Source organism: Bombus flavifrons, chromosome 7, assembly GCF_040668555.2.
Source record: "Bombus flavifrons isolate JBK064 chromosome 7, iyBomFlav1_principal, whole genome shotgun sequence".
Taxonomy (NCBI): Eukaryota; Metazoa; Arthropoda; class Insecta; order Hymenoptera; family Apidae; genus Bombus; species Bombus flavifrons.
In genome coordinates this window covers 8786630-8810757 of record NC_138448.1, presented here as the reverse complement: position 1 = coordinate 8810757, position 24128 = coordinate 8786630, and the positions used below count along the sequence as shown (strand labels likewise).

General features: G+C 34.5%; 3 protein-coding genes across 9 annotated transcripts in view; 2 read left to right on the top strand and 1 right to left on the bottom strand.

Annotated features, from left to right (window-relative positions):
* The window catches only part of LOC138181830 (EGFR adapter protein), a 283132-nt gene extending 266080 nt beyond the window's left edge, over window positions 1-17052 (top strand). For all 5 annotated transcript variants that reach the window (XM_069117123.1, XM_069117124.1, XM_069117122.1 and 2 more), the window contains 6 exons: window positions 7656-7802; window positions 10482-10670; window positions 11715-12154; window positions 12576-12794; window positions 13249-13420; window positions 15730-17052. In XM_069117123.1, the coding sequence (XP_068973224.1) occupies window positions 7656-7802; window positions 10482-10670; window positions 11715-12154; window positions 12576-12794; window positions 13249-13420; window positions 15730-15939 (1377 nt within the window). In that variant the 3' untranslated portion in view covers window positions 15940-17052. The remainder of the gene's footprint in view (window positions 1-7655; window positions 7803-10481; window positions 10671-11714; window positions 12155-12575; window positions 12795-13248; window positions 13421-15729) is intronic.
* Window positions 17053-17215: 163 nt separating this feature from the next.
* On the bottom strand, window positions 17216-21159 carry LOC138181832 (DDB1- and CUL4-associated factor 13). The gene is made up of 7 exons (XM_069117134.1): window positions 20946-21159; window positions 20392-20786; window positions 20144-20312; window positions 19924-20071; window positions 19538-19838; window positions 19292-19455; window positions 17216-19210 (listed from the first exon to the last, which is right to left on the bottom strand). Exons 1-7 carry the CDS (start codon window positions 21013-21015, stop codon window positions 19123-19125), a joined length of 1335 nt encoding a protein of 444 aa, XP_068973235.1. The 5' UTR covers window positions 21016-21159; the 3' UTR covers window positions 17216-19122.
* A 1399-nt stretch (window positions 21160-22558) lies between these two features.
* Window positions 22559-24009, top strand: LOC138181835 (UPF0389 protein CG9231). 3 transcript variants are annotated; one of them, XM_069117142.1, is made up of 4 exons: window positions 22559-22702; window positions 23253-23410; window positions 23497-23590; window positions 23746-24009. In XM_069117142.1, the coding sequence occupies exons 2-4, from the start codon at window positions 23254-23256 to the stop codon at window positions 23960-23962; spliced, it is 468 nt and encodes a 155-aa protein (XP_068973243.1). In that variant the 5' UTR covers window positions 22559-22702; window position 23253; the 3' UTR covers window positions 23963-24009. The 3 variants fall into 3 exon arrangements, with proteins under 3 accessions (XP_068973243.1, XP_068973244.1, XP_068973246.1); XM_069117143.1 differs by having other exon boundaries at window positions 22590-22702; window positions 23238-23410; XM_069117145.1 differs by lacking the exon at window positions 22559-22702 and adding an exon at window positions 22835-22855.
* The last annotated feature ends 119 nt before the right edge of the window (window positions 24010-24128 follow it).

Sequence of the window (24128 nt, the reverse complement as noted above, 5' to 3'; positions counted from 1 at the left end):
GGGAACGGCGCTGCTTTGAAGAAGTTGCCACGAGACGACGACTTTGTGTTCGTGGAAAGTCTTTCGTCGACAGCTTCTACTATTTTTTCGATATAGGGAAATTAGCTAGAAATACGAAGCAAGCGCCGCGTTATTTTTAATAGGAAATTCACTCGATAGCAGGCGAATTGCACGTAACCACGATGGGTTTGATTTCATTGGACATTGTATAGGTATCTACGATATGTCAATCCGAAGCCACACAATCATTTGACACATAGGTACGGATCATGCGACGCCAAAAATAAACGATAGAAACGCGCAAGGAATAATATTGTTCCAATGTACGTACAATGTAACGTTTCCTGTTTCACGCGATCCCATGATATAGAGGAAACAGATGTTCTATCACCGGGAAATAGAGTAGCGCTCAAGTATTAAGTAAATATTAAACTAAATCCATTTTGGAAAGCAGTTATAACTATTGGGAAATGTTTTTTCGAGTAAAATGTTTAAAATACTTCTCCATAATTTAATAATTAATTTAAAATTACATGTATGTGTGTGATAGAAATATTCGTTATGTTAATTAAAAATACAATTTTACAAGGTAACAGAGGCTACGGAATAAAATATCTAACAGTAACGTTCGACGATAATAAAATCCATTACCATTTGAAGCATAATTTATGCGATTTAATAATTTTTCAAAGAATTTGTAAGTGAATTTACTTGGCATTGTGAAACGAGCTTATTATTATACGTTTGCCAAAACTCGTTACTAAACTTAGGATGTAGCCATGGAATTACTTGCTTGGATCTTATAATTGAACGCAATTGTACAATAGTTCAAATCGCTGAAAGAAACAAAAAGAAGGAATAAATGCGCAAGTTCTTGGAAAACAAAACTCGATTATTGGACACTCCTAACAAGATATCGTTAAACAAGACATCTATACGCTGGTTCTCGAAACGATAGAGAAGAACAACACTTCGCCACACTGAAACTCGCCAGCAATTTCTAACTAGTTCGTAAGAAATCTCGTTAACGAATTTATTCGCTATGACTTTATCAAGTTCAGAGCCGGAAAGGATCTTTGTACTTTTAGTTCCTGCAACCCCTGCTACTGCTCCCATCCGTTCAGCTGTAACGTTAAAACTCGCTTAACTGTTTTCGGAAAATAGTAATTACTATGCAGTACCGGTTCTCGTAAAATTATCCAACTCAATGACAAATATTTTTATGAGTTACAAGTGTGGGCACATTCTTCGAACGCAGTTGAACGATTTAATTATGCATTTAATATCATTTAATGCGCTACGTTATGCAAAAATATTTTATACACATAGTAATATTAAATAACTGAGATTAAACGATGAATTGATAAAGAGAGAAACAAAGGAAATATTTCGTAAAGTAAAAGCTACTAAATAAGTGGAATTTAAGTAACCATCCAGATACAATTTCAGTTTTATTCACGAAAACTTTACAGCCAATTACAAAATGTGATGGATAACGTTACGGTTACAACAACATTTTTAATATACGTTTATTAATTTCTACTTTGATATAGTACTATAGCATACAATTATAAACAGTATATTATAAATTAGAAACATATTAATTTCAGTTTCAATTCAATCTCTTGGGATACTTTATACACACTGTTCTCCAAAAACTCTTTCTTCTATTTTCAATGGAAATTACTGTAAATCATTCAAATATTATATTACTCGTAAACCGTTCTGACGCGTTTCGATAAATTATTTGTAAACTGATCTGTTATTTCCTGCGACGCGATAGCTCGAACCATACTCGATTATTTCCTTCTGACAAGTCGCGTTTCTCAAAATGTACAGCTAACTCCTCTCACCTCTTGGAAGCAGTACCGATTGAAACTGATTTCTCTTGCGAATTCCAAGCGTACCAAGCATCGGATAACGTGCATCGAGAGACGGGATCAAATTCGCAGTCACTGGCCACTGACAACCGATCGCTGCCGCTACGGACTACGGACGCAGTTATCAAACCCCGTATGCACGCATGATTGATCTACGTGATCTTCGTTAAAATTCTGGTTGACCTATGCTAACAGAAGGGTTGAAAAATAAAATAAAAATGAAACAAGTTCAGTGAATCGTTTTATTCATTACCACCACTTCTTTCTTTTTTTTTTGAGGCTCGGTTTAAAACGATTACAATTCGAAAACATTAATTTGAACGTTAATTTGCAAGAGACTTGATCTTTTTGAAACGAAAAAAAGTTGTTATATAACTATACGATAAATTATGGGAACACATACGACGTCGCGTTATATTAAATAGTTTAGAAAATGTTACAAATGTCAAATAAAAACTTCCGTTTAAAACTTGTACACCTATACTATGTTGTTACCCTTTCGCATGGCAATAAATGTATATTACGCATAAACTATTTATAATTGTTGTACGTATATCGTATAATTGTTATCAATGTTAGATTCTCACGCGGAATTCGCAATTATTTTCGAGAGTTTCGGTTTGAACATTACGCGAGGATTTCAATCATTCGGAGAGCACCATTTCTCATCCTTTCAGAGTAGTCCTAAAAGGATCAGGTGATAAATGTACCCCATAAATATATGTATGTAACTAACTGATGATTTGCACTTATAGGACTGAGCGAGTGCCCTGGCACTGCATTTAAAGCGTTTGCCAAACCCCTTAACCATTCTACTGGTAAAGTCACGATTATAAGCTTTATTTATTAAACAAGCGATACATATTATTTACAAGTCGTGTTATAAAAATATGTTATATCTTCTTGTATCTTCTAAACGATTCTTACTTACTTAATACGTAATAAATTTCTGCTTCTTACGAGCGAACGTGCTTCGGACGAGTGGCTCTTCCGACGAAATCGAATTTAAAACGTAGGGTAGAATGACAATAAAGAAATCCTGTGTAATCACGCTGATCCGTTTCCGAATGATTTCCCACATTGATAACGACAGGTTGACGCGACCACGGTAAATGTCGTGAGTAAAACGTCCAGGATTCTCAACGAGTTAATCCTCCATCATATACGATGGTAGACAATCTTCAAAAAAAAAAAAAAGAAAGACTGCATCATTTGAATTAACTACTTGTCTCTACTAAAAACATTGATTCATACGACAAGTCATAGAACAGTTGGCTATAAATATAGAAAGAAAAATTAAGGGGGTATTCTAGTCTAAAGGCATGAATTTCGGGCGATTTTTGAAGCTCTGTACAAACGAAACAAAAAATATTTTTGCTATCCTTTTTTTTAGCATTTTTTTATTGATATTTTAAGATTACGTAAAAAATTCACCGAAAAAAACTCAAAATTCACAAAGTTATGAGTTGGCAAAGTGGGTGGTGCCAAAAAAAGGGTGTCCTGGCGTGCATGATTTCAACCCTTCTGGTCATCTGAAACAAAAAATCCGAACGGATTCTTAATTAGTATAGATGCCGCTATAGCATGAACCTTGGAAAAGTCAAAACAATATTTTTTCACAAAATGGCGGCCGTTTGAAGGAAAGTTTCTTGTTTCGCATGTCTTTTTAACAATTTCGAATGTTTAAAAAATAGTAAAATTAAGAATTTTGATCTGAGCGTGGTTCAGGCGATAGAAGAATGTATAAAGAACATTCATACCAAATTTCAAATAAATACTCGAACACTTTCAACCCGATTTTAAATGCGAGGAAAACGCGACTACGCGCTTAGATACTATTAGGTTGTCGGAAAAGTTTCTTTCGTTTCATAAGGCGAATTCATAATAGATGAACAACAATTTCTGTTTTATATTATTTTATTAAATTAGGTATGCTCCATTTTGTTCTATTTCTACTATTATGTTCGTGCATAATTCAATAAACTAATATAAAACAAAAAACATTGTACGTCTAATATTTCCTTATAAAACGAAAGAAACATTTCGGACAACCTGATATTATTAAATAACATTGCGCGAAATAGCAAAGGAAATACTTCGCCTAGCAAAACCCCGTTCGTTGGTCGATATTTTCGATGCGTTACTATGAACAAAAAGTCGTTTACCATGCGGCCGCATTTCTCTCGGTATAAAATTCGTCGTAAATATTCGCAATTCCATCGTAAAGCGGACGACGAAGGATGAACTAAATGGCCGCGTGAAACAACTCTCAGCTCCGATCACCTGTTTCGCGCGGCCTGTCGCCGGGCATCGTGGCACGAAATAAAATTCGCTTGGACGATCGGCGCCGGTCGATTCCCGATGCGGCGTCGCCGAAAAACGTGGATATGAAACACGCCGTATTCCGGCCGCAGACACGAAGAATACGCGCATCGCACCAGCACCATGTTCGCATTCGGTTCCCATTTCGAATATCCGGCTTAGGGAAACGTCGACCACAGCCTCCAGGATAGTATCGGATGCAGCACTATCATCTCCCTCGTTCCTCATTTTACTCTCTTTTTCACCCTTTTCCTGCTGCTCTTCTTCCCTTCCTACCCCCACCCCCTTTTCCGCGCTCTTTATCCTTCTTCCTCTTTCTCCTTTTTTCTTCCATCTGTCTTACTTGTTTCTTTTTCACGCTGTGCATCCGCTTTTCTCTCTTGCTATTCTAGTTTCCCACTTGATCTTTCTCTTTTTCACCATCCAGCCTTCTATCATCGCGCTTTGTCCCTCTGTGTCCTTCGTACATGCCGTGGTATTCGGTCGGCATATGTAAAGTTCCTCCGCGTAGTTTATTTTCTGTATCGACCCCATTTCCGGTTCGCGTCCCCGTCAGGCCTGTCGTATGGATTACACATTACACGTCCGTTTCTTCCTCTTCTAATTTCCCCTAGTTGTATCCGAGCCGCTACGAACGCCACTTAAGCACGTGAAACACCGTGCCTGTGCTCGTGATCGTCATCGGAAATTTCGTCGGGACGCGCGAACGACCACATGCATTGATGCAGACCGCACCACCGGCTCGTTTTACGGGCTTCGAATAGTCGGGACAGAGTCGAGTCTCTTTATGGGGAAACGGTAAACTCGTCTGCCAATGCGCCAATGTCCTTCGCACCGTGCGAATGATATACGTTTCAGTTTGCGTAATATATTTCGAAGAGGACGAGCAACATTCTTCCTGTTGTCTTCGGACTCCTCTTTAACTGTACGCGAAACTTTTGCGCGTAGTTCTGTGGGATTTTCGCGATTCCATTTTACGGCGATAACGAACGACTGAACATTCGTTCGTAAAACGTTTTATGACAAAGTTACGTTAATGTTAGTTTGTATGGTAGAAATACACTGCGCGTCAACAGTTTCGGCAAATTAAAAATAAAGTAGAGGGAAAAATTAACTTTCCTTATATTAATATATTAACGAAAATTGAGAAATTGATTAATCAAATAATATAAGAATTTACATAAAGTTAGATGAACGTACAATTTTTTATTAAATTTGCAAACCGATCGTTTGACCGGGTCTGGTAAGGTTAGTGTTAATTAACCCGTTGCCTTACGATTTAAGTTCCAATAGCGCGTGGCATAAGCAACAGCCATTTCACGGTAAGGTACAACTAATTTTATTTTACAAGATGTTCGATAAATAATTACTATCAATTGATCATCGAACAAGAAAGATTTATTATCTTGTTAAACAATCATCGGTGTACGATATTTCGATCAGTTTCTTTTCTAATCGATGTACGTCGTTCTGTGTATTATAAATCATGCGTCAGATACTTTTCAATAATTCAATAATTTATTTGTTAGCATCGATTGCCCGTGCCATGTCGATCTGTTTCCAAGAGTAATGTATTGCCGATAACCGGAAGCATAAATATGTCATCACGTCAAAATTTAGGCTCAATAGCGGCTTTGAGCGAGGATACTATTAAAGCTAAGATCACACTGACAGACAATTGTCCGACAGACACGTGTCGCAGCTAATCAGCATCTGTCTGTCATGGAAAATTCGCCGACAACGAGAGACAAAATTCCAATCCAAAGATAGTTGGTGAACGAAAGTTACATCCACACCGACGAACAATTATTGGCAGACACGCGTCGTCCGGGCAAAAGCCCCGTAAAATGCACGTCCGCGAACAAGTATGTTGTTTTCCATGGGAATGGAAAACAAGAGACAACATCTGCGGGCAAATGGAATATGTTTTTTACCTCGTAAAAGATGCAAGCAACGATACCACTGTGCGATGGAGAGACTCGATGACACAGTATTTTCTTTATTTCTCAGGCAAGGAAGAGCGAAACTAGAAAATTTGAAAATGCATGCGGTTTATCGAAATCACTGCAAGCTCACGTACCATTTCTTCTTTTCTGGATGTGTCGTAAAGAATTGTTCAAAAATCGAACACAAGACAACTACATTTTTTTTGATGGAACTACACATTTGTTAATACATTGATAACAATGATCACGCCATTCCTTATGAAAAGTCATTTACCTGTGTATCTATGTTGGAAAACTATTAGCACCGAAAAAAAAGATTTGTTGGCAGTGTTGAAAAACATAAATAAAATCATTACAATCTGGATTTCTGTTAAATATTACCAACTAAACATGCGTGTAGTATTTTATGGTAAACAATTTTTTCATCGCTGTAATATTAATTATTTGTATTTATATCATGTCCGACTCCAGAAGTGGACGTATGTATCTGTTGTTTAAAAATCAAGATTTAAAAAGTATTTAAAGCACATACTCTTTGTACTCGAAATGGTTTCAGCAATGTTCTATCTCCAACACATCCTCGACTCGTCGACCGATGCATCCATTTTACACAGTCTACGTACATTTTTTGGCGACTGCCTGCGCACGATGTACGCAGATAGTTTCTGTTAGTGTAGACGAGGCTTTAGGGACTAGCGCGGTTCTAATTGCGAGTAAAGAGCCGCAGATGTTGTTGCGTCTAGAGTCTAAAAGAATCTGGTGTCACGCCACCCAGTGAGGCAAGAAGATTGACAACGAGTCAAAAGGTTCACCACTTGTGCCATGATCTTCGCGAGATCGAGATCGCTCAAGATCGATATACGCATTGTCTAACGTATTAAACATAGTAAAAAAATAGAATCTGCATGCGCAAAAGTATGTGCAATAAAAAGTCTCTGATAAAATAATCTGACAAATAATTTAAAAAAAAATTAAGTCTTTCTTCGAAAGCAGTTTAAATTATTAATTAAATAGTAATTAAAATTAAGCAGTTTAAATATTATCAGTGGAACGTGATCGTTCGTTTGCTGGATCACAAAATAATAAGATGCGAATTATTACGAAAAGAAAAAAGATCGATTAAAAATGCCATCGACTCGCAACTAAAGCCAAAGTAAAATTATAACGACGCTATTTTCAAACGAATTAAGTGAAAAAGAAAAAATCGCTTTGATAAACGCAAAGTTACCATTTCCACTTTTAATTGACCATCGATGATTCAAAGTTCGTCTTTGATGTAAACCGAAACATAGAGGAGAAAAAGATGAATAACGAATTGATTGAAATTCTCTGATGCAATAACAAATTAGTTCGTTGATTAAATTTAGGTCAATCAATCTGGCGTTCAAGCACGATATAATTGGCCTTAAACGTGTTTTAAAATGTTTGAACGTAAATGAATAGCAATTACTACACTTTTATCAAAGCGTGGCAATCGAATAAAACTTCTTCTTCTGTTTTCTTCCAGGCGGAGGAGTTAAACACCATTGTCGGCAATGCTTTTCGTATGGCATACGTGGCGCAGCTTCAGCGCCAACCGATCCTTCAAGATGTGATCTCACCGCAATCATCACCACCCTACCGAAAGGACAAACAAGAGAATCGATCTTCGTGGGTACGTACATATTTTGTCTCGTATCCGTGTCAGTGATGTCGCTTTCTCTTAATTTTTATTCTATCGACGCGTTAACGAAGAAAATTGCATGACTTGTAAATTCTCAGACGATATACACGCGTACTTGATATTTTCTTTATGATACAGCAAGACTTTGTTGATCTCAATAAAAATCAGTGAATTAAATTGTCAATTTGGAATAAAATAAGGAAGAAGCTTAAATTTAAATTACGAATACGATATTTATATAAAATGTTAACATTATTAATAAATGCCTATAGGTATCAATTTTTCTGTACATATAAATTTGCAAATTTGTCGCGCTTTTAAAACTCTATGATAATAATAATAAAACAATATTTTCTACACGCGATAAATTACTATCAACAGGAAACAAATAAGTTATCGTTTCTCTTACAATGCAAAGTGTGTCCTAGATCTTTTCCATCAAACGATGCCGGCATATCCTGTAAATGAAAATAAAAATGAAAATGAAAATGAAAAATGAAAAAACGGGGCAATTTATCAAGGATCGAATTTACTTAAAAATAACTAACAAGTAGAAGATCTCGACTTTGATGATTTTCACCCGTACCTTTAAATTTCGAAGAAGAACTTTATTTTATCCATTACCTTTAATAGCAGGAACACACTTTTCGCGATACATTTAATTTAATTTATTACATTACAATTAGGTCCAGTTGTACCGTAAACAAATATGTATATTTATCGTTTAGTTCGATAATTTGTTAAAGTACAATGTTGCGAGAACACGGTACTAAGTTTGGAGGGTTAATAAAACTTTTATGTAATGCAATAAGCTTTTTTTCCATTACAAGTCACTACTATACATAAAAGTGCAAATAGTTGAGCGTTTCTGAGCTACTTGATTTTTGAAATTTGAAGTCTTTTTATGTGACTTGGATATAAATTATATTGTTCAATATTTGAAATTTTCATATCGTTGTGGGAATTTTCATAATATTACATATAATATCACGATATTAACATAATTCGAATTTTAAAGATAATATTTTCTTACGATTAAAAGCATCAAACAGGAAAATAAATATCGAGATACAGAATCATCTAAAACGTATAATGCGTATAATTAAAATGTTCAATTCACTAGTTGGTGCATAAATTTTAAAATCGTTATTAAAAAAGAAACATTGAAAATATAAGAGTTTATATTTCATATAAACTGGTTAAGATGTGGGTAGATGTTACTTGTCGAATATTTCTACAGAGAAGAAACTCGATTAACGCTATCTAACTTTCTATCGAATTTTATCAACAACCGCAGTAAATAACGAAACAGGAAAGGAAAAATATCATCTTTCCAGTGACATACGTTTAAAACGTCTGTAAATAATGCGACATAACTTCCAAAAGCAATTTACGAATCTCCGCTTTTACATTAAAGTAAATCTGTAACAGTAAACAGGAAGGAACCTGCTGCGTAAAGTTTATCGCCGCGGAAGCTACCCAAAAGTTTCATTAAAACCAGTACCTCTCTCTCCCTCTAAAAATACTAAAGAGCCTGTACGAAAAATTAACAAAATTCTTAAACAAATTTACGAACAAGATAATTTTCGTCTCGTGTACTTTCGAATGTAAGAAAAAGTCAGTAAGAATGATATCTGACGTAGTTTCACGGGAGCATCAGTCTCCAGTAGAGGTGTCCCATTTACAGGCCACGTTAATTATAAATTCGACCCAAGTCTCTCGGCTCCATCGTGTTTCCAAGTAAACGGTCAGTCCGTCGCGGTATGTCCGCTGGTTCTCCCTACGCAATCGTCCTGGGAATCGTAAGATTCTATCGATAAACTATTTATTAGTTTTCAAGTTACGTTACCCGGCGAATTCGAGATCTCTGCACGATTCCCGTGTCAAAATTCGCAAGTAAAACTTCATAGCTGCCCGCTATATATCTGACGTTTACTGTCTGACAGGTTAAACATTCGGTACGATTCCACTGTCTTCGTTCTATTTCTTGTAGCTTCTTGGTTACTGGTTTTCTAGTGAGACCTATTTCCACGATATTCGCGTAACGATTTGCCGGGTGAAAACGTTAAATGCGAAATGTTAAGTGGTTTGCATATTTAACGTGTGACTTGTAGCTTGTTCGATATTTCGGTTTAAATGGTCAGTATATCTGCGCGACAAAATTTCTATCACTTCGATATTCGATATTCAGCTACGTTGATCTAGCAAGAAACTCAGAAATTTTGTGTGACTATAAGTTATCACTGTCGTTTGCATTATGTAACGTTTGTCGCGTGGCCATTTCCACCGGCATATCGAAATTGTTGTTTCATGTATTCGAAATAAATCTGTTCTTTGTCCTTTGAGGCGAGAACGATTTTCAGCATTTTTCAGGAAGAAAATAAAGCATTTCAGAAGATAAACGTATCGATAGAAATTGATAGAACTGACCGATAGAATTGATATTTCTAAAACTTGAAACTTTCTCGCTCGCCTTAAATGTATTTGCAGAGTTTAAGTCACGCTAAGTGTAAAATAGCAGCGTGAAGGATATTTATCGCATACTACGTTCGGTCTCTCGACGAGCATTAACGCCGCTGGCTCGAAGTGCTGCCACAGCAAAAAGATGCCAGGCATACGAGCGATCGCAAGTTCGTTAGGAGTTTAACGATCAGTTTCTTTTTGTCACAGAACAAATCGCTGGCTGGCGACAGCTCGATCGCCGGCGCGGGAGGTGTTTGCAGGAATTCGTCTTCGAATTCGTGGCTAAAAAGTCGGACGTCGCCCACGTCCAGAACTGGAAGCGGCTCGTCTGCGGCGGACATGAACGTACAGCTCGGCAGCGCCGGCTCGCCCACGCTGCGACTCGCTAGCGTGAAGGTGAGCTCACGCGTTCATTCTCTTTCCCTAGTACTTTCGCTCAATGGGTTTTTCAACGCGCCACGTTATTTCACGCCGCTATTCGCCACGGATTTTGAGTCCGACTCACGCTGCCGCCCATAAGCATGTACAGGGCAACACCTGACATATTTCCTGGAAATAAAACGTTTTTCGCTATATAACAATAAAATTTTATATCGTCTAACAAGAAGTGATCTTTCACGAAAAAAAGTAAATCGAAGACGAGGAACAACATTTTATAAAATAAGGTATAATTCTTGAGAGACTCGATTTTTGACTCGTAGCTAATATGTGTATAACGGTACATACGCTTAATTTTCAATTACATTGCAACTTGATAGGTTTTGGTAAACGCGTCTCTTTTTATAGAATCTACTATCTTATCGGTAAAATAAGTTAAATATTGGATAAAATAAAAGGTTTAGAAAGGTGTATTAAATTATTGCTTAGAAGCTAAGTATGTGATGGATATATTTTCAAAATCGATTTTCCTGAAAGCAAACCTTCGCTTGAAAAATTGTACCATGTAACATAAGTAAAGTAACTTTATTTACATTAAAAACGATTATTTACAGGGAATATAATCCTGTCTCCACTCTCTGTGAACAAAAATCGTTTAACAGCAAGTTATCGTTATCACTCTCGATCCTTTCACAGCGCGATAAAACGAAGAATTCAGAACAAACCATTTAGAAAGTTGTTGTTTCTTGTCCTCGATATATCTTTTATTTTTCACACGAGATACGAAAAGTATCGTACGTACTTTTAGCTTTTCGCGAACAATAATCTCAGATAACATCGCGTTATGCACATGCACAGTAACACGTAAGATACGAAATCTGCGCTACAGTCGACGGTTTATTCGAACCTGTCTCGCTATGAAAGAGTTAACAACGAAGAGATTACAGAAAATCGAACACATCCTTTTGCAGCAGTTTCTATCGAGATTCTCTTGTTCTCTATAAACAACGTCGTTAAATCGTACTGCTAACATTAATCGACTTTTTCTTCGCACCAAACCAGACACCGAACTCGATCCCGGGTCTACGGCCGACGCACAACTTTACGAACGTTCTCGGTCCTATTACGAACGAGGATGAGCCAAAGAGTATCTCTCAGCAGAGCACACCGAGCAGCGATGAGAGCAACTCACCGACGGAACTAAACTCGTACAAGAGACTAACGGACAAGCCACCTCTGATAAAGCGGCTGGCGATGGGTTTGACAGGTGGACGTGACGTTCTTGGACTGAACGGTGAGGATGACAGCTGCCCCCTCGTCAGTGGTAGCAGCACACCGACGAGCCCATCAAACAGGCCGCATTCGGGGGGTTATATAAACGAGGCGATCATCGACTCTGAGGGTACGAGGCCGACCTACAACAAGATACCCCCGTCTGAGAGCCTGGATAATACTATCAACGCGTCTATTACCGCGAAAAACTTCAACATTGAGAACAACAGGTAATCTCGTACGAGGAACTATCTTATAGTTAGATCTGTAGCCCTTAATTTCTAAGTAACAATTCGATCGATCTCACGATTTTGATGAAACTTTGCACAAGCGTTCGTCAGACGTAGACTAAGAATTTAGCGGCAATTTGTTCGTGGCCAGTTTTTAGTTTGAAGGGAGAAATCATCTCCTTTTATCGGAGTCAGTCGTTCGATGCAAGCGTTTATAAATCGTAAACGAGAAAAGATACGAAAAAGAATCGAGAACAAGTAATGTCAGACGGAGAAGCATTTTATCGTACACAGATTTGTTTTCAATTGTTTCACTGTTATTGGCGTTTGATCGGAGGATAGGGATCTTTTTCTATGTCTATTCTTGCTTTCAACGATTCGTGATAGTAAGCACGTTACATTCGAATTATTACATTTACAGGATAGGACACAATTCTCCGAGCTCTGGTACAGAAACAGAATTCAAATCGAAGAGAAGATCTCAGATCAGCACTTCGAGCAGTTCGGTACCCGCTGATGGAAGCACACACGGTTCCACACCGACCCCACCACCTCTTCCTGAAAGAACGGATAGTCTCAATAATCGCAGTGAAGAAGCTGAACTGCGCAAAGCTCCCTGGTTCCAGGCTGGAATACCAAGGTACTTGATTCATACGCTAGACAATAATAGGAATATCATTCTCGAGATCTTTCCAGGGAATTATGGCTTTATTAAGATAATCGATGTACGTATGCGACAGTAAACAAGACGTCTGCTTCAACGTCAAATCTCCCTCTTCTCACTTATACAAACATTTTTGATACAATGTACTAGAAACATTATACGAAAGCATGAAAAGATAACAATATCGATTAATTTTAATATTTAATTATTATACGATCTATATGTTCGTTACTTGATACGTAGATATTCGAGTGTCCAGACGCATATATTTTTTAACTCGATTGGATCTATTATCATTTTGTGTTCTCGTATGATACGCCTAGCATGGATAATACGAAGTCGTAGTTGGTGTCTCGTAGTAATTGTTATTTCTACTACTTATTTATACAAATTTGCATTTTCACGGTGTCGTGGTCATTTATGATTCCAGGGAAATAACGCTGGAAGTGTTGAGCCAAGAGCCGGAAGGAGCCTTCATGGTGAGAGAGAGCACCAGTAAACCCGGATGTTATGCCCTTTCGCTTCGAGTGCCGCGCGAATTCCAACCAAGCGGAATAGCCCATTATCTCATAATGCGCACGAACAAAGGCTACAAAATCAAGGTAAATCTCTCCTCGAGTCATCACGAGGGACGGTCTTTCTCGTGAATGTCTTTAGCCGTCTACGAAACGTCTGCGCTTAAATACAGTAATTAACACTTTCGCCGTGACAGTTTAAATTCGTTTTATCTACAATTATAATTCATTTCGCCACACACGAGGCAAGCGCGATCTGCCAATTAAACGCCGTGTAAAAGAAAGACAACTGAAACGAAGTTTAGCAATTTAATTTGTACAGTAAGCTTCGTTAAGTGAATGATACGACTTTTAAGTTTTTAAGCAAGTCAAACTAAAAGTTACTTGTAACAAATATATATATTAAAAAAAAAAATACAGGTACGTCTAGAGATCGTCATTAGATCAATATCATCACTCTGTTCGATGCAAAGAAGAATTTTACTGAATTTAACTTCACTTAATCGACCTTGTTACATGTATTTATTATAGAGATACAAAATATGATCTTTTACAACCATTGAGTTTTGTTTTATACTTTTAGAGAGAATACAGTCGATAAGAGAATGCAAAAATTGTTTGAAACTATTGAAACAAATAAAACTTCCTATAAGAAACGAAATTGTTTGTTTGCCACAAAAGAGAAGAGACTATGGAAATTCTATGCCAATTTTTGCCAGGATGCAAATTACTCGTATCGTGATCAAATTTATAGTTACGTTAGATTTGTTAATAACAGGAAACTCGTAGGAAGGTATTGCAAGATTTTTACGCTATTTCTATTCTTCGGTTTTAGTACATATAGTGTACGTACATACTTGAACATACATGAACTTTATCATGTTCAAGGAAAATTTTCACGCATTATTTACTTTCCTAACTTCGCTTATTACTAGATGATAGAATTCATTGCAAACCTACACGCGTAGTCTTTGAAAATAAAGCGTTTTTTTTTTTTTTTGAATATACAATGAATAAAACGAAGGGACACCGTTAAAGATGAGTTCGCAACTGTGCTGCTTTGTACGCAGAAGTTAATCATCACAGAGTAATATCGCGTTTGGACCGAAGCTTTCAGTTCTGAAATATTATAATGGAGACATTGTGCAAGTACAAAGCGACTCTGGTTGCGTATTTTGCCATTTGGCTACGCGTATTTAAATGTACGGACTTCCCTTGTAGGATAAATTAAATGGGTCCGTGGACTTTGATAATCTCCGAAACGAGTATAAATGAGTTTTGTTGGATGTACCGTAGGGAAATCAAAACTCATCCCCACTCTTTCATCTGGAATTGCATTGCCGTAGCAACACGCGATGAGATTCGAATATGTACGGCAGATGATAATTTTGACGTACAATGTTTCTCATTGATTTGCTTCGTAGACGAATAATATAATATATTAAACACAGTCGATTTATGCAATTGAATTATACCTACACCATAGATATATTTTCAGTAATTATCTGCACCTATGTATACGATATTAAATCATGCTGTTGTTCATATCACATAATATCAAATTATCGTAACGATCGTAATTTTGTAGACACTTCTGATAACTTAACAAGAAGAATGATACGAATATAAAGCTAAAATCATTACACGGGTAACAAAGTGCGATATTGAAACACTTTGGCGCTTATTAAAATAGCATGTAGTAAGTATAGTGATATCGAGAGAAATTCAGTGATATCAGATCAAGTTGCTTTTCTTCGGAAAATTATTCAGAGAATTATTGTTAAATGTAATAATTTACAGAGCAGTTTAAACATTCATTAAGCACTCCATAAAAATTTTTTATAATCGTTTTGTTAATATAAAACATGTTCGAAATATCGTCATATATAGAGTTATACTGCTTGAATTAACAATCGTAAAATTATATTTATTTGAACTAATTAGTACACACTTTTGCAGATGTCATATCCGTTTTTCATTTTCCATACACCAAAACAATATGCTATTTTCATTTACAAAATCATTTTAATCACGCCGATAACAAACAAAATAGTATCAATGGTAGGATACAAATTATGACATTGTTCGTAAGCATGAATAGTTTCAAAAATAGTAGATTATAAAGTTTATATACCTCTGCTATACATATGCTATACATCGCTGGCGGATTTTTAAAATCGAGATTCTCGAAACAAACGTTCCTCGTATGCGAAAGCTGTATTCTACACTTTCGATTTATTTCTTTTTTTTTTCAATTATCATTAATCAAAAGATATCTTCATCCTTTTTTGAAAAATCTCTTTTCCCAATCGTAAATAGACGGAGGTTGAAAATATGAATAATCTAATATCCAGAATGAATAATAACTGTACGCACTATCCTTCTGTTTGTTGCAGGGCTTCACAAAGGAATTCACAACTCTGACCGCCCTAATTACTCATCACTCGGTGATGCCAGAATTACTGCCGTGCCCGTTGTCATTAAGTCGATACAACCCTAGCTTTGTGAAAAGCGATTCCAACAAAGACTTCGCGGACATCGATTCAGACCCCGATTACAATACCTTAGCCGATTTCCGTAAAATGATGGCTGACCTGAACGTCTAGAAAAAGCTGGCAATCAGGACGATCTGGTAAAATCGATGCTTTCGCCGACGCTCTTCGAACCGAACGATTAAAGCGAATTCGTTCAGAGAGACTACGAGAAATTGAAACGCGTTGCACGATACAATTTCATACGAGATCACGTAAATGCGGGTACAGGCACGAAGAGTTCGTGAAATCATTGAAACGTGTTTTTATCTTGAATTTCATATCGTCCTCGGTCGATCATGTTCGTCGATTAATAAAGAAATTTCTTGATCGCTTAACGAACTAATTTGCTGCAACGATTCATCGCATACTCGTGAATGAAATGCGTCGCACGTTCGAATGATTCTGTACGTTGCCGCGGTGATATGTATTTCATAAGTCATCGATAACGATAGGAAACATAGCGTAAGTAATTTAACGACCGCCGCTATTCATGGAAATAACAGCGAATCAAAAGTCGGAGGACGCATAGCAGGGAAACTGATTCCTCATTTATAGATCGAGTCGCAGGGTTCGCGTTAAATCAACGAGAAACTATCGATATCTATTTCATTGAATTAAATCGTTAACAGTTGACGAGGATCGCTCGACGCGTGCCGATACGCCTTGACGCTGACTCTGCGATAGAAAATTTCGAATGACAACTAGTTTACAGCATTTTCGATGAGCTAGTTTATTGTAGAATTTGGATGGAATAAAAGTTATCACAAAAAATGAGATAAGTATATTTTTTAATGTTACTGCGAATGTCTCTTGAATGGTTTTCTCGTTCCGAACGAATGTGTGAAATCTTATGCTGTTGAATTTAGTTTAGAAATCGAAGGTTATTTGACAGCGTTGCATTACCCGACAACAATCGTCAAAGCAGAAGAAAAAAAAAAAAAATGATAAAATTTACCAATAAAATATTATCAGAGGAGTTCAACATATTTAGCAGATCGATGTATGTGACTTTGAACAGGACGACAATGCAATGAGATTTTTCGTAATTTTCGATCGATTGAAAGGAGGATTTTTAAAATCCTTCGAGGATTCTACCATTAGAATTTCACGCGGCTAAATAGTGTTTTACAAAATTAATGTAAATGTGTTTATATGTATATAAATTATAATTATTGTTATACGATACTACTCATATTTAATTAAATGACATTGACGGCATCGTTAGGAGGAACTATACCCTTGAGACAGTGACAACAGGAAGCGTAGAATACCATGGAATTTTGAAGCCGACGAAAGAAATAATTTTACACTGATAATTTAATTGCTCGACTAACCTAGTCTTGTACAGAATTTATGCGCGCATAGTTGATATTAAAAAAAGAGAAGAAGAAAAGAATAAGCAACTGTATAATCATATGTGCGTATTAATTAACATACAATCGATAAACGATGAAAATCGGAGACTATGTGCCGCTTTTTATACGCTCAAGGACATGAAATTTTAAGAATACAATTCGATAGAACTCTTGCCTCATCATTTTTTCGATATACGAAATAACAAGGAATGATAAATTAAAATTTACATAACTATCATCGAATTCATCGAATAATATGAACGCGTTAGATCAGATTTTACAAACGGCAGACTGTCGTTGATTTATCCTACAAAGTAACGCGAATGAGACACATGATAACTGACAAATAATAAAATAGTATTTTAATAAGGAGTTTACCCACGTTCAAATATCTGGTATTAAATTAAATACAATACCCCATCCCTACAATGCTAGAGCATTTACGTATAAAATCGATAAATGTGTCTTGTATTCATTTATTTAAACCGTATCAACCGAAAATGTAACATCTACAATGCGGACTTGAAAATATAAGATAAGCAAAAATACGAAGACTAAAATCACTTACTTAGCCATCTTTGACAAAAACATGAAATAAGACTTCAGCATGATTTTTAGCTAGTTTGTGAACGTTCACCGTACTTCGACATTGAAAAGAAGATATAGAATGATCTGCGTATTGCCAAATTGATAAACATTTATTAAGATAAATGCGCAAAGAAAATAGAAGGAAATTAATAAATCGTTGTAAGCTACGCTAAGCAAGACATTAATCACTGCTTGAAGTTTGTAACGTTTTACGAATTATTATAGCAATGCGTTGTATAATTTCAATAAAATTATTTATTACAATAAATATTAGACACTATAGTCAATATTTTAGTCCATAATGTGTATCCATAAAAATATTATCCATTGTCGAAAACATTACGTGGTATATGAAATACCTGTTTCTTCAAGTGAAGTAATTACATTAAATTTGATATCGAATATGATTTAGCATCACAAGTTAATATTTCTTATAAGAATAACAGAAAATTGAATCATGTAATTCTTTATTTTGAAATTTAGGAAATTAGTATTAAATGAATGTAGCATATACAGGATGATTTTCTTGTTAGTTAACTCAAAGGAAATGTAATAACACTGTGTTTATATATATATAATATATATCAAGTAATAATATGTCATCAGAATCTGATATCAGTCCTGTGTTAGGGCAAAAACAACTATGTGTGTATTATTAGTGGCATCGCCTTTGAATCAACTAGAGAATTACCCCGTATAACAAGAAATTCATAAATTTTAACATTCGCTTTAAAATAAAAAATAAGTTTTGTCTTGATAAACAAATATGCATAAGCAGTATAAAATTAATCTTGAACAGATATTTCATGTTCATCAAATGTTATAATTTACTATGATCGGTATATTCAAAAAATAAATAAATTTATACATTTAGATGAAATGCTGACATACCTTGTTTATAACATTACGTAAATTACCGTTTATATTGAATTTTGTAAAATTATACAAATTATAATACAATGTGGTAAACTCCATTTTGTCTTTATTTTTAACCCTTTGCGGACGGGACGGTTCAAAGTCAACCGTACCGTGGGGGTACCGTAGTCATTTAAAATTGCCACGCATATTTCTGCTTAGGCGCGCTTTTCGTTCATGGATGTTAAATTCTAGACATATGTACATGTACAGATTCCCCACAGACTAAATAAAATGACACATATATGAGTCTTTCGGTTCTATCAATTGTTTTCGCCAAACGCATATATGAGTTCCTCGGCCAAATTGATGGCTTACGCAGAACGCATATATGCGGCGGTAGTCCGCAAAGGGTATCAGCATAAAAATTTATAATACTACAATACATAATTGTGTATTATATTTCTTGTTGAACAACATGCTTGCTTCTTTCCGAAACAAAAGGTACCGCACCTTTTCTAGAATGAGCTCGTCTATTAGCCTCCCTGAAATAAAGTAAATAAATTATAGCAAAAATATTTTATACTTTAAATATTTCAGATCTCTTTTGAAGTAATAGTACATACTTTCGTTTACTTTTCTCGCGAATTGTACGTAATTCAGCCTTTGCATTGTAAACATGTTTTGGAACCTGTCTATGTCGAGAAATTCGCCTAACTTGGGGATGTGCAGAAAACTTCTCTTTCAAAGCTTCACTGTAATTTAATGCTGCTCTTTCTCTAGGTTTCAACTGCAATTATACATGTTATTATCTTTAATGCGTAAAATAGTAAAAGGAAGAAATACAAAATATAATTGAAATAATTACATACCACACCCAATTTTTCCGATGCCTTTGCTTTCCATACACGAATATTCATTTCGTCACTACCACTAACAACATATTTATTATCAAGAGACCAGGCCATGCATGTTAATCTTTGCATGCGTCTTGTATGGTAAACTTCTCGAGAACGACCTTTGTTTACTTCAAAAATGCGAATAGATTTATCATAACTACCAGACACAAATTCTTTACCAGTCGGCGAGTAATCTACATCAATTACAGCCTGTACATGGTCCATATGCACATTTACTGGTGTTTTCAACTTACGAATGTCATAAGTATATAAGCTAAATAAGAAAACATGTTATACTCAATTTCTCTATATAATCTTTGATATCAAATAACACGATATATCATCTTTCTCAAACTTACTTATAATCTTCATTAGCACATGTAAAAGTAACAGCCTCCATAGGGTTCCAAGACAATTTATTAGTTCTAAACCTCATAAACACTTTTCGCAATGGTCCTGTTTCTCTGGCATCGTACAGAATTATACTACGGTCACTTGCACAAGCAGCTGCAAAATTCATATGTATTTATAATGTTGAAATATGATCCTCATTAGGTACAATAATAAGTAATTTTATACCAAATAAATTGGACTGCACAGGATTATATTTAATATCGTGCAAACTGTCAACACCCCATTTAAATGTACGAATTGGTTCATTCCTTGTTTCTTCCCATAAATGGCATACTTCGCCACATGTTGCAAATATTGGCTGAGTTCGGTGATGAGAGATTCCACTTATTATAGTCTATAAAATATTCATATATTTTGAATAAATATAGTAAAATAATATTTATGTTTTTGTTCTTTAATATTTACTATCCTACTTTACTAATAACTGTATTTATTGGTTCTTCCGCGTTGAATGATGATTTTTGTGATTTCCATGTTTTAATAGTCTTATCATCACCAACAGAGATAAAGTTTTCACCACTTAGGCTAAATACAATTCCCCGTATTATGCCATCATGTGCCAAAATGTTACGTGTACATATTTTATGTACAAGATTCCATATTCTTATTTCTCCATCAAAAGATCCACTAAGTAGAGTAGACAACTGAGAAGGGTGTTTACATAAGCAAGACACACCATCTTTATGTCCTTCTAAGCATCCTACAAAAGGTTTTGCAAATACTCTTTCTAACTTTACTGCATTTAAAGCTCTGGTATACTCTCTTGCTGCTTCAAAAGGATGTAATGCCGGATCATAATTCCTAGGTACTACAAGCAAGAAATGTACAAAATTAGTTAATAATCCATTTGAATAAAACATTATAAATGTTGCATTATACGATAAGAAATGTAGAAATATTTATAAAGAAAGTTTACTTTACCATTATTTGTTATTTCAAACAATATGTATCTTAAAATAAAACTAACCTTTATAAATATCACGTTTCGTTTCTCTTAAATAGTTATCTGGATTTCTTGTCAGAATTTTCACTTTCATTTTGCAAGTATTTTAATTCAGTAAAATTTCTATCAACGTATATTCTTTTAGTAGAATACGTTACATATACATTAAACATGTGCGATAAATGTTTAGCACTTGTACTCTTGTAAATTGTAATCAGGCAGTTATAAGTTTTAAACTATGGATACATAGAATAAAAATTAAATTCCTAGAAGTTTTAGAAATATTCAATAATTATTCAATAAAATATTCAATCAAATATCTGCTATGTCTAAAATAATAAAAATCGGTATTCATGATTGTTTTTCTGTGATTTTTAATTTTTATATATAGGTTTTGATTTGTAGGATTAAAAAATGCAAGTTATAAGTTGTGGAATCTAGTGGATCAAAAAATTATGACTATATAAAATGAAGCATGTTTAGGGTTTTTTACACTTTACTTTGGCACCATATTGCCTTCTATCCATACTTCGTCCAATGAATTGCACAATAGATTGCACAAACGACATCTGATTGGTCCGCACAGGTGAGCTCTCATGTTCATTCACATACTCTCAACTTTCGTTTATCTTATTTAAAAACGTAATGTCTTCGTACCGTTTGTATCAACGATACTATCAAATCAATATTCTTATAACAGCAAAAATGCCGCCACAAAAATTCACATGATCGGCAACTTCATTGTCATGGAAGCGACCTTTTCCCTCATTCAGTCCATAACTGGCTGCCAATTGGTTTCTATTCTTTGAATACATACTATCAGGAGCTGTAGTTAAATTCGTGCAAAATTAGTTTGTACTAACGTTTGTTAATGAAAAATAAATGTTGACTTAAACCAAAACCAATCTCGGATTTACTTACAAATCCCACACTGTGATTGATTGTTCTATGTACCTTCACGGAATGAAAAGAAATAAAAAATGAAATGGAAAAGGCTACAAAAAAGCAATAAAGAAGAAAATAAAACGAAAAGAAACGTAGCGATAAAAAAAAGCACAAATGAATACTCCGAACGTATTAGAAAAACTATTATTTGCAGGCTTTGAGGCATTGAGTCAGGGTGAAAGACCAAATATGGAAAAAATATATATGTAACATATAAAAATGCATTTGACTTAACCCGCCAAAGTGACAACCACTTACGTGCAATCAGTGACTTCATGGACTCCATTCATTGAATGGAGGTAATATGGCATCAAAATAACTTGTAAAATACCCTAAAAATGCCCTGTTTTACATAGTCATAACTTTTGAACCACTGAGTTTCGCAACTTAAAACTTACATTTTCGAATTCTACGAATCGGAAACTACAAAATTACAAATAAAATAATAAATAATTTCCGGTCCCTTGAAGTAAAGGTCAGCCTATTTTTTCCAAACTATTTAACTAAAAAAGGAATGAAATTATTTATAAGTGTATTTATCTTGGTATGGGGAACAACTATTTTCTATTTTCCTTTATTTACCAAATCATTACATTTTTCCATAAATAATATATAATAAAGGTTTCGAATATGTTTTTGTTAATTCTGATTAAAAGTTTAAACATAAAAATTATTTGTATAAAATACATGCATATACGATATGCATACATACTTAACAGTTCATATATATGTGAGTATGTTCCTATATTCATGATATTCCTACTGTACTTTAAGTTAGTAGTACCTAAGCGATTAACAGAAAGGATTGGTCAGCTCATGAACATAAATCGTTAAAAGTAAGTTAAGTGATCAATTTTTCTGGACTGTGATAATCAGTAAATTAAAAAAATTACATAAACGAATAAATTGAGTTAATTGCTACGTAGAATGATATAAGATAACAAAATACAAATATTCAATTAATTAATTTTGTAATATAATTAAGCAAGGTCAAAATGTTACTTTTGAAATATAGTTAGTCTGTTTTAAAATACGATTTATTTATAGATATGTAACCTATAAAAATTACGTGAAAGAAGATGCACAAGTATTTAATACATTTATAAAACATATTTTGAAGTATTCTTGATTTTCTAAATCCCTAATAAATTTCGTAATATACAATAAACAATTTTTTAAAAATTAAATTAGCAGAATGTGGGAAAATATAAATATTATGTTATATTAGTACTTGAATAGTATCTTTTAGCATTTACACATTGTAATGTTTATACTTTATTGTATTTATATTTAATTAATTAAATTTATTAATATATGTTATCATTTCATGAATTAAAGATGTAATATTTAATATAAATAAATTATAAATAGTATTTATTGTTGTAGAATGTTCTGTACAAGATTGATCAGGCAATTTAAATTATTAAGAATAAGGCAATTACATTCGACTTTTGTAAGAAATGAAAATAAATCTGTTAGTGAGAAATCTAAAACTGAAATGTCGCAATCTACGGGTCAGAAGGAACAAGTTGATTTTGTAACAGGTATATCATACATATTTTTAACTTTAATGTTCTTAATTTTATCCAAAATATATGTCCAAAATATATGAAAAATTGTGGCACTTTAGGACCACCTATGGTTGCTCTATCTAATATTGATAAAAGAATATTAGTTTGGGTCAAACGGTATCCTAGTCTGGATCAAGTTCCAGATTATGTCTCGTAAGTTAGTTGAAAACACAAACTTCTATTAAAGTAAGAATTACAAGTACCAGAGGATAAAAATAAATTCCATTTCTTGATGCAATATAAAAAATAATTTCACTTGCTTAAATACTATATATATTAAATATTTTGTGTTTTGATTACTTTACTAGTTATCAATGTATCCAGCATGCACATACTAAGGCAAGAATTCGTATATGCTTTGTTATGATGTTTCTTGCAATAGTTATCTGTCTCACAGCTGTAATGATGGGAAAAAGAGATGTTGCAGCTGGAAAAAATATAGCAACAGAAAGGATGAAATGGTATACAGAAGTAAAAGAAAAAGGTAGAAGAGAAGCAGCTGAAAAAGCTGAGAAAGCAGAATAATGTTTCACCTACCTTTAATAATAAATATACCTTAGTTATATATGTATATATGAAAAAAGTATCTTTTTTGTAGTATTTAAATTCATGTTCGAAATATTTTTCTGATTTGCCCTCTTTTTTTGTTACTATTTTGCTGTATTAATTAATATGATTATTGATCTATTGA

What these genes read in the sequence shown, in the direction of transcription:
- LOC138181832 (XM_069117134.1), bottom strand. Translation starts at nt 21,015, where the DNA reads ATGAAAGTGAAAATTCTGACAAGAAATCCAGATAACTATTTAAGAGAA. An exon ending in TGTGCTAATGAAGATTATAA is followed by an intron (nt 19,839 to 19,923) that starts GTAAGTTTGAGA and finishes TTTCTTATTTAG; the next exon opens with CTTATATACTTATGACATTC. An exon ending in CATCGGAAAAATTGGGTGTG is followed by an intron (nt 19,456 to 19,537) that starts GTATGTAATTAT and finishes GTATAATTGCAG; the next exon opens with TTGAAACCTAGAGAAAGAGC.
- LOC138181835 (XM_069117142.1), top strand. Translation starts at nt 23,254, where the DNA reads ATGTTCTGTACAAGATTGATCAGGCAATTTAAATTATTAAGAATAAGG. An exon ending in ACAAGTTGATTTTGTAACAG is followed by an intron (nt 23,411 to 23,496) that starts GTATATCATACA and finishes GTGGCACTTTAG; the next exon opens with GACCACCTATGGTTGCTCTA. An exon ending in CAAGTTCCAGATTATGTCTC is followed by an intron (nt 23,591 to 23,745) that starts GTAAGTTAGTTG and finishes TTACTTTACTAG; the next exon opens with TTATCAATGTATCCAGCATG.